Consider the following 9,986-nt stretch of genomic DNA (forward strand, 5'->3'; position numbering starts at 1 on the left):
GTGGACCTGGGTGTTAGGTCCTAGCTTGCCGTATGGTCTGTTCTAGGTGGAATTAGACGTAATCGTTTGTAGAAAGATTGAAGGTGAATAGTAAAAACAATTGTATAAGTAAGGGAAGTAAGTTTTTCAAAATCTTTACTCACTTCTTCCCTTAAGAAAATATTCCTCAAAGATAGAAATTTTTTCTCCAAGATCTCTCTTTGTTCAAAGAAAATGTCTTCAAGAAAAGGATCTTTAAAGAGGAATTCTTCCTTACACTCATCTTCGGGTGACTCTTCTGCCAATGAGGTGATCGCCCCGAAAGAAAAGTTTGAAGTTGAGGGAGAAGCAAAGAATGCGTACTACAAAGCTCTTTGTGGCTCGCCTCTGCCTTCGCAAGACATTTCGATTCCTAAGAGGCCCGTGAGGTCGCCAAACGCACACCTCACGCCGAGCATGGTCTCTCCCGACTACCTCACAACTCTCAGGGACTTTTTTACCGACCTCCCTCCCGGTTTTACTACTCATGAGTCGCTGGACGAAGAGTCGAGGAGGAAAGTAGTCGCCGAAGGCTCCAGCTTAATCAACGAGGTTTATCCTTTGAACTTTGATCTAAATTATATTTTTTTTTTGTTTCCTTTTCCGATCTTAAGTTCGTGCAGGGGATGAGGGTGTTCAATGCGGCGCTCGACGGAAGTTTCCGGGAGTCGCGTATCTCTCGCTTCAAAGCCGAGGAGGCTGAAAGAGAACTCTTTCAGTTTCGAAAGGAGGTCGAAGAACAGAGCCGGAGACAGGCTGAGCTCCATTCTCGGGCCCTTGTCCGTGCGGAGATGAGAGGAAAGAGAGCGATTGTCGCCGAAATGAAGCGGATGGCTGCTTTGTTTGCCACCGAATTCGAGAGCTTTAAGGATGCTCAAGAATTCGTGGGCGATTTTCGCGAGTGCCGTGGCTCGGTTACTACCCTCTACAAGTCGTAGAACGAGGACTTCTCTTTTCCTGCCGAGGTCGCTGAGATGTCGGGTCTTATGAACGGGTGTGCCCATGCCGAATCCTTGGTTCCTCCGATCGAAGGAAGGGCCCGACAGCTTTGGGATTCCATCGAGGTCTCGGAGGACACGGCGGAAGCGGGAACCGGCGTTGGTGATGAAGGTGCCGGAGTCTCGGACGGAGAGGTGGACCAGCCTGCGAGCTCGTTCGGGGTCTCCATGTCCGGGTTATTCGACTTTGAGCTTTGAGGATTGTTGGGATTATTTCCCTTAGTTTTATTTCGAGGTTTGATGTATCTAGGCCGAGTGTGGCCGTATTTGATTTATGTGTGTTATGGCCTTGCGAGGCTATGTGAACTATGTGTTTGAGACCGGCCGTTTGGTGGCTTTGGGTCCTAGCCGTTTTTTGCGGCTTCTATATATATGATGAATGATTGACATTCTGTGCGTTTTAGTTTATACTTCTGCCAAGTGTGAGGGAAAGATACGAGTAGTCACTTCGTATCTTAACTCTTAGTTTATCGTCTTGTTCGTTTGCTCTTACTGAACGAGGGCGTTCGGAAACGTTTAGAAGTTTCGCGAAGTTTCGTGAGCGTATTAGATATAGACGATGGGACATGTTTTTAAGATCTCGTATTATGTCTTGAGATGTTAGTGGACCAGTAGGACTGGGTTTAGGGCAAGACCTAGGTTTACTTTCGGCTCTAAGGCTGTGCGACGACTGATCGGCTCTCGTTTTGCCTGTGGGCGATTTCCACCTAGTTAGACTACGAGTTCTTTTTTGAGAACGTTTTGGGTTTGTCCGTCGGGGCCAATTGACGGGCAATTTTGTTTTTTTTTTAGAGTCGCGTACGGACCGTGTGTTTGGATAATATCTCTCGAAAATATTTACGACGTCTCGCTTTTTCCGAAAGGTATATCCTTTGTAGTGAGAAAGTTACGATCTTCGTTTTTAGAGAAGATGTATTTGGTCTTGCTTGACCATTGATACGCAGTGATTGTTGTTTAAGTTAGTTCCCATCCAAGGACTGCTTGAAAGGTATGCGTGTTTGGAGACCCTTGTCTTGGGTGTTTCTCAAGGAGAAGAAGGCCAAGAAGACCAAGTCCTCGGAGGTACGTCGACTTCAGCGTCAGATCGAAAGTGGTGAAGGGTCAGCGAGCCGTGCGGTCGAGGAGGCCAAGGATATACTCCGCATTGAGTTCCAGACCCGTTTGGCGAAGATCCTCGACTTTCTGGGCTCCCTCGAGTGCATTCGCAGCAGGGATTTGGCCCTGGCGACAATCGATGGTGGGATGGCCGTGGTTCAGGCACTCCAAGGTGAAACCCCTTCGTCCTTGCAGGCCGAGGAAGCCAGGTTGTCCGCTTGTAAGAGAGATCTGGCGGCCATGGATGGAAGTTTCGACCTTGTCTTGGCCGATCTAAAGTCCGAGTGTTTCCTCCTGACGTGTTCAGAAGACCCAGAGGGGCAAGATCCTGTGGTCGGGGAAAACAGAGGCGGTGCAGCCCCGAGCTTGGACGAGGCGATGGGTGAAGGGGAGGTTTAGATTCCAGATGACGATCAAGGTTATGATCTCGCTTGAGAGATTTTTATTATTTTCTTTTTGTTATGAATTAGTACTTGCCCCGGCCTTGTATGGCTGTGTTTATGTTTTCGGACTGGCCGCTTGTGGTTTTGAATCCCGGCCGTATTGCGGATTTTTATGAATGGATATTCAGTTTGCGTTTATGTGAGTAAGTGGATGGTGTAGAAGGAAGCTTATGAGTTGTCATCTCATATCTTTCTCCCAAGAGGAACCCTATATTCGTGGCTCGTTTCGAGAATCTTTTGCAAAATTATAACTTCGTGGGATTTCTGAGGACGTTGAATATAAGCATAGAGGCATGCTTTAGGATCTCGTATCTTTGATATCATACCTTGAGATGTTAAAGACCAGTGTGCTGGGTTTAGGGCAAGACCTAGGTTTACTTCTGGTTTTAGGGGGTGCGATGACTAATTCAACTTACGTATCCCGTTATAGTTTCGACCTGATTCCATACCGATTTAAAGTCCACAACAGGTTCTCGGCTTATATGACTTGTCTGGTTGGAATCGAGCATCTCTCCAAGGATAATTTTTAAGTCTCCTGGAAGTGCTGACCAAATTTTCGGATTTGTTTTATAGCGCTATTACCCTTATGTCGGATGTATGAGAGTCATCTTTGCGAGATGGCTTAGTCTCTTTAGGACGTTGGGAGTTCGATGTGATCAGCAACGAACTTGGTGGAAGACATTATCGTCAGGATCTTCGCGAAGAGTACGTGTTTGAGAGGATGTTAATGCGTATGATAGTTCCTTTTTCTTTTTGAGACCAGGAATTCGTCTACACGATGTCTGGCGGGAAATAGTTTCTTAGGCGTTTTTGCGTCGTCTTGCAATGCCAAAGGTTGATTTTTCCCTAGTGACTAGTGAATTTGCGATTTCTTGTACAACTCGAATAGAATTTGTGGATCGAAGATGATTGTGCGGTTCGTAAGGTAGAAAAGTTTCAAAAATATCGAAAGCCTGGTCAGATATTTTGAACTTTTGAGTATACGAGTACGTGTATACGTACCCACTCCCCCCTTTTTTAGAGAGGGGTTGTCTTCCAACAAACTGCCTACGTACCCCTTTCGGAGATCAAGCCGTCTCGTAATTTGGTGGTTGTGAAGCGATTTGTTTAGTGATAGTATTTTTGGAGATGAATTGCATTCCAAGTTCTTGGATTTTTTACGCCTTGCATGTTGGCTATCTCGTAGGAACCTGGTCGGACGACTTTTATGACCTTGTAGGGTCCTTCCCAGTTTGCTCCTAGTTTTCCCGCGTTTCGCTCAGCGGTGTTTTGGAAGACTTTGCGCAGAATTAAATCTCCTTCGTTGAATCAGAGATTTCGAACGTTGGAGTTATAGTATTTTGCTGCTGCGTGTTGATAATTTTGAATTCGGATGAGCGCTTGATCTTGGTTTTCGTTGATGAGGTCGAGATTGTATAGGAGCATGGCGTTGTTGAGCTCTTCTCGTTCAGGCAGTAATCTTCTTCGGACCCTGGGAAATTTGACTTCCGCGGGAATCAGGCATTCTGTCCCGTACACGAGGGCAAAATGCGTTTCTCCCGTTGCTCGTCTTGGGGTCGTGCGATGTGACCAGAGGACTCCCTCGAGTTCCTCCCCCCACCTGCCTTTTTTAGCGTCTAGGCATTTCTTATATTCGTCTAGAACGGTCTTATTGATTGTCTCGGCTTGACCGTTGCATTGTGGATATCTGGGAGTTGATTTGTTTAATGGTATCTTCCATTTTTCACAAAATGCTTCGAACCGGGTGGAGATGAACTGTGATCTGTTGTCAGTTGCGATCTCGTAAGGAACTCTATGTCTAGAGATAACATTTTTTCATACGAAACTTTCGACATGGACATCTTTTATACTTGCGTATGACTCCGCCTCCTCCCTCTTTGAGAAGAAATCAGTAAGGACTAAGAGGAAACGCTTTTGCTTTGAATTGTTAAGGGGTCCGACGATGTCCATGGCCCAGCGCATGAAGGGATATGGTGATGTGAGGGAAGAAAGATTTTCTGCTGGTTGTCGGATGGTTGGAGCATGCCTTTGGCACTTTTCGCATTTTCGTGCGAATTTCTCACAATCTCCGATCATCGTCGGCCCGTAGTATTTGTGGCGTTTGATTTTCACTGCAAGTGACCTTCCACCGGAATTGTTTCCGCAGGATCCAGAATGGACTTCTTCCATGACTTTTTTCGCCTTTTCTCCTTCCAAACACTTCATGAGCGGTCCGAAAAATTTCCACTTGTAAATTTCCCCGTCGACCGTCACGTAACGCGCGGCTTGGGTTCGGATTTTGCGGGCTGCCCATTTTTCGGGGGGTAATTTTCCGTCGATGATGTAGGCTCGAATCGTTTCCAGCCACGGCGTATCACAGCCGTAGTCGGATTGTTCCGATCTCTCTTCTAGCTGTACCGCTATCTCCTCCACATCGTCGTCTTGATCCCCGATGAGGTTGATAACGATTGGTGGTCCGATACTCGGGTGCTCGATGAATTCGACCGGAATCACTCTTTTAAGACCTGGGTCTGAACTTGACGCCAGGGCCGCGAGAGCATCGGCTTGGACGTTTTCGGAGCGGGGAATTCGCGTGAGAGCGATACAGTCGAAATCTTGAGCCAGATTTCAGACCAGTTTGAGATATGCATCCGTTCTTTCATCTCTTGCTTCGTATTCTCCGCTATATTGACTTACGACTAGCTGAGAATCATAGTAGGCGTGGATGTTGCGTATCTTCAATTTGTGAGCTAATGGTAGCCCTGCAATGAGCGCTTCGTACTCATCCTCTTTGTTGGACGCGTGGAATTCTAGCCTAAACGATTGTTCTAGGATTTCATTGGTCGGTGATTTGAGGCGAATTTTGATGCCCGATCCTTGCTTAGATGACGATCTGTCGACGTGAAGGACCCATGTTGAATTTGGTTCTTTGTTAGTCATGGTTCCCGTCGGTAGCTCTACCAAAAAGTCTGAGAGTACTTGGGATTTTGCACTCGTTCTTGGTCGGCATTCTATATCATACTCACTTAACTCGACTGCCCATTTGGCTAGTCTTCCCGACTGGCTTGGACTATGCAAAATCGTCCGCAGAGGGAAGGTCGTGAGGATGACGATCGTATGAGATTGGAAATACGGTCGGAGCTTTCGTGCCGATGTTACGACTGCGTATGCTAATTTTTCCATTAGCGGATACTGTGATTCAGCGTCTAGCAAAGTTTTGCTTAGGTAGAAAATAGGTTCATGTTCACCGCTCTTCTCTATGATCAGGACGCTGCTTACAGCCGTTGCCGATACTACGATATATGAGAACAAGGGTTCTCCTTCGACAGGTTTTGCGAGAACCGGAGGAGTGGCTAAGTAATGTTTCAGCTGTTGAAAACCGTTCCACTCGAATTTTTTGTTCCCCCGTAGGATATCGTAGAAAGGTAAGCATTTGTCCGTTGATCGCGAGATGAATCGATTAAGTGTTGTGACTCTCCCGGTTAATCTCTGTACTTCCCGCTTGTTTTTGGGTGAAGCCATGTCGATCAATGCACCGATCTGTTTTGGATTAACTTCGATACCGCGGTATGTAACCAGGTAACTGAGGAATTCCCCTGATTCCACGGCGTATCTGCATTTCGCCGGGTTAAGTGATATACAATGCATTTGACCCATTTTCATCCATGGTATATAAGTATTTTACTATTTATATATTATATATTCTATCCTATTAGGTATGTTTTAAGGTTTAGGAGTATCTTGGAGTAAAGTGATGATTATGGAGAATTTAGAAGCTTAAAAGAGATTTCATCCGAGCTGACCATTAGAGGTCGATACGAAGAAGAAGCAATCGTTCGACGCACATCCAGTGTCGTCGATCGATACAGAAGAGAAGCCTCGACGATTGAAGATTATTATCGATCGATGTACATCCTGTACCATCGATCGATGTCGAGACGCGAGATGCGCGACTTGGTTCCAACCGACTTTAAACCCAAGGCTTCACCAAATTACAAGATTACCCCTGACGAGTTTTTAACCTAATAGTTATATACTTGCCTAAGTGTTAGGAGGCAGGAGAGCTTTTGGCCACCATTGTGTTCTTATTTTTAGCAGAGAGTTTTAGGAGAGAAAATCATAGAGAGATTTGTGATTGGAACTCCATTGATTTATTCATTCTATTCTATGCAGTTTTTATCTATATTTTGTGTCATGAATTACTAAGCTATGTCTGAGTAGTTCACTTGTTAGATTCAGGGTTCAAATAGGTTAGAGGGATTATTCCCAACTATAGATTTGCTAAGTTGTGATATTCATTAATGCTTGTTTTAGCCTTGCTAACTAGAACATGAACCTAGGAATTAGCATGAGTCAAGCATCCTTGACCATCATGTCCTGAATCTAATATGTCATGCTAGGACTGCTAGAGAGATGCTAACCGCTGATCTAGGAGACTAGTGAGCATTATCAACTTGTGCCAAGGGCTTAGCTAGAAGCATCGGTCGATATTGTCTTCTGACAATCGATCGATATTGCGAAAGGTGTATCGATCGATATCCCTATAGGATCATCGATCGACACTTTCTTGTGATCAAAAGACGACAGTTGAGATCCAAGATCTAGTTAGTTAACCAGTGAAACATTGCCATCGCTGATCACTGTGATTAAGGAGTTGAGCTCTAATATATCATGCATGCAACTGTTAGGCATCTATAGGATTATAATCTCCAATACCTGAATAGAATCCCTGCATCTAATATCTTCCAATGAGTTACATCCCCAATCATCTTGTTAGTCGAGCAATAGACTTGCTCAATTAGGATTGCTATTTACTTTTAAACCATAAAACAACAAACACTTAGAATTAATAATTTGACTAGATTTAATAGGTTCCCTAACTCCTTGTGGATTCGATCCCTAAGTACTGCAACTGAACCTCTTATTTGAGAGAATAATTCACTCCTTAGGGTAATTTGAGTTGTATCAAATTTGGCGCCGTTGCCGGGGAGCTATGATCGCCATTAGATTTAGTGTTATTAATTCTTATTCTTTTCTCTACCCCCATTCTGACACAAAATTTTTTCTTGTCTTTTCAGGTGCATGCCCCGCAGTACCAGAAGCAACAAGGACAAACACCTGCTATTCTCAGAAGATCCTGCTCACTTGGAACGAACGATCCGCAAAGACCAACGTTCCACATCGCTCGACGCAGATGCTTTCACGTCGACCGATTTTCACACCCAACCGTCGACTGACACCAGACCTTCATCGTTCGACATCGATCGATACTACACCGCGTACATCGATCGATCATCAGTCGCGAAACATGGTTACGATTGTTATTCTCAAACAGGACGAGAATGGAAACCTGTATGACAAGGATGGTCATCTGCGTAATGCAACAGGTCAGAAACTAGACGCTCAGGGGAATGTAATCCCTGATACTGATTCTACAGGAGCTGCTCAACCTGTAGAAGAGGCTGCTCGACCAAGGGCACTGGCTGACTACAATCATCCAGATGAGTACTACGCCAACAGATCAGCTATTCAACTTCCAGAGATTCAGAAGCAGAATTTCGAGCTGAAGCCTCAGTAATACACACTCGTGTCGCAGATACCTTACTCTGGGTTACCGCACGAGCATCCTATGGACCATCTAGAGAGGTTCGAGGATCTTATCGCTGCTATTGGTATGGATGGAGCCCCCGAGGACTACCTATTGTGCAAGCTCTTCAAGTATTCTCTGACTGGAGAAGTGATGCACTGGCTTAAGCAGCTACCCACATCAAGAATGCTTTCTTGCGAAACTTCTTCGATGAGGCACGCGCTGAAGACTTGAGGAGCAAAATTTCTACATTCGCGCAGGAGACTGGAGAGTGTTTCCAAGATGCGTGGATCAGATTCAAGTTCTTCCAGCGAGACTGTCCACACCACGGATTCAACGAAGTGCAACTGCTGAGCACTTTCTTCAGAGGTATCGCCTTGAGGTATCAGATGGCTCTTGATACAGCTAGCGAGGGAAACTTCAACACCAAGAATCCGGTGGAAGCTTTGAGACTGATAGAAAATATAGCAAACATCAACAGCACCAAGAACACTAATTTGAGAGGAAGAAGTTTGTTGAATCCCTAGAGAAAGAGCAGATGGACGAAGTTAGAGCAAAGTTAGATGTGGTTCACGAGCTTCTTAGGAAGCAGGTCTGCTCAGCTGAAGGAGAAGTAGCTGTAGACATGGAAGGAGAAGAAGATGTGAACTACATTGGAGGTACTGGATTTCAGAGGTCTGGAAACCAGGGTGGAAATAGAAACTTCTATGGCAATGGTCAGAGGAGTAACCAGAGTTCACAGTTCCAGAAACCTTTCAGCAACAACAGAAGAGGCTATGGAAACTCATTTTACCAGAATCCACCACCACAGACTCAGGAAAGCAAGATTGAAGCAATGCTTGACAGAGTTTTGGAAGGACAGAAACAACTCACTGTGAACTTCAATGGGAAGATAGATTCCGCCTACAATAGTCTGAACACGAGGATTGAGACCTTAGGGACTCAGGTGAGGAAGCTTGAAATGCAAGTGGTTCAGACTGGAGACACTGTAAAGAGGCAAGAAGCCTTGGCTAGAGAGGCAGGAGTTGAGAAAGCAAAACACCACGTAAATGCCATCATAGATGATGATTTCTGGCAAGTGGTGAAGCATGAGAAGCTTGGAGAAGGAGACTTTGAAGTTGAAAGCTCCATGAGTTTCGGCAGATCACTTTGGTGTCGACCGATGTCAATGGATGCACATCGCTTGACAGACCATGACAAAGATCGATCGACGAATTACTCTAACCATCGTTCGACGTCATCTGCTGAATCGATTGCGGAGTGTAGTGCAGTTCGGATCATGACTCATGAGGAATTCGCAGAAAAACATCCTCACCCACCCTCCCCTTTCTACATCAAAATCGATCGACGGCATGAGCCAGCAGTCGACCGACAGAGAGAGACTGATATCGATCGACCACCCTCACCTCTCATCGATCGACGGACACCTCTCACCTACCGAGTGCGATTACCATCTATTGATTGTGACCGAATCAACGCACTCAGACCACCACCTAAACCTTTAGCAAACTCACCAGAACCTACAACCAACTCTTCAGACACTACACCAGAGCCTATGAAAGTTGATGAGGCAACTGAAGGAAGAAGGTTAAGGAAAAGAAAGGAGAAAATTCCTAAGAACCTTAAGAGGGAAGCTAATGAGAAGGAGATGGATGGTTTCACTAAGAGAGTCCTCAGAATCCCAGTGGAGAAACCTTTTGATGAAGTTTATTACACACACCGGTTGTGGATGTTCTTCAGAGAGACTAAGGAGACTGAGGAGGATATTAAGAGTATGTTTCATCATGTCAGGGAAAGGATGAAACTAAGGATCACATTGAAGAAGAAGAGTGATCATGGGAAGTTCACAATACCATGTGTGGTGAA

At 45.3% G+C, this 9,986-nt stretch overlaps 1 protein-coding gene and 1 non-coding gene across 2 annotated transcripts; both read right to left on the minus strand.

Annotated features, from left to right (window-relative positions):
- Positions 1 to 3,862: 3,862 nt before the first annotated feature.
- Positions 3,863 to 6,190, minus strand: LOC125583168. The gene is made up of 3 exons (XM_048749769.1): positions 5,227 to 6,190; positions 4,677 to 5,148; positions 3,863 to 4,352 (listed from the first exon to the last, which is right to left on the minus strand). The coding sequence occupies exons 1-3, from the start codon at positions 6,188 to 6,190 to the stop codon at positions 3,863 to 3,865; spliced, it is 1,926 nt and encodes a 641-aa protein (XP_048605726.1).
- A 2,156-nt stretch (positions 6,191 to 8,346) lies between these two features.
- LOC125584830 lies at positions 8,347 to 8,454 on the minus strand. The gene has a single exon (XR_007321737.1). It is a non-coding gene; the product is annotated as a small nucleolar RNA R71 (small nucleolar RNA).
- Between the last annotated feature and the right edge of the window lie 1,532 nt (positions 8,455 to 9,986).

The sequence above is a fragment of the Brassica napus genome, chromosome C3, assembly GCF_020379485.1.
Source record: "Brassica napus cultivar Da-Ae chromosome C3, Da-Ae, whole genome shotgun sequence".
NCBI lineage: Eukaryota > Viridiplantae > Streptophyta > Magnoliopsida > Brassicales > Brassicaceae > Brassica > Brassica napus.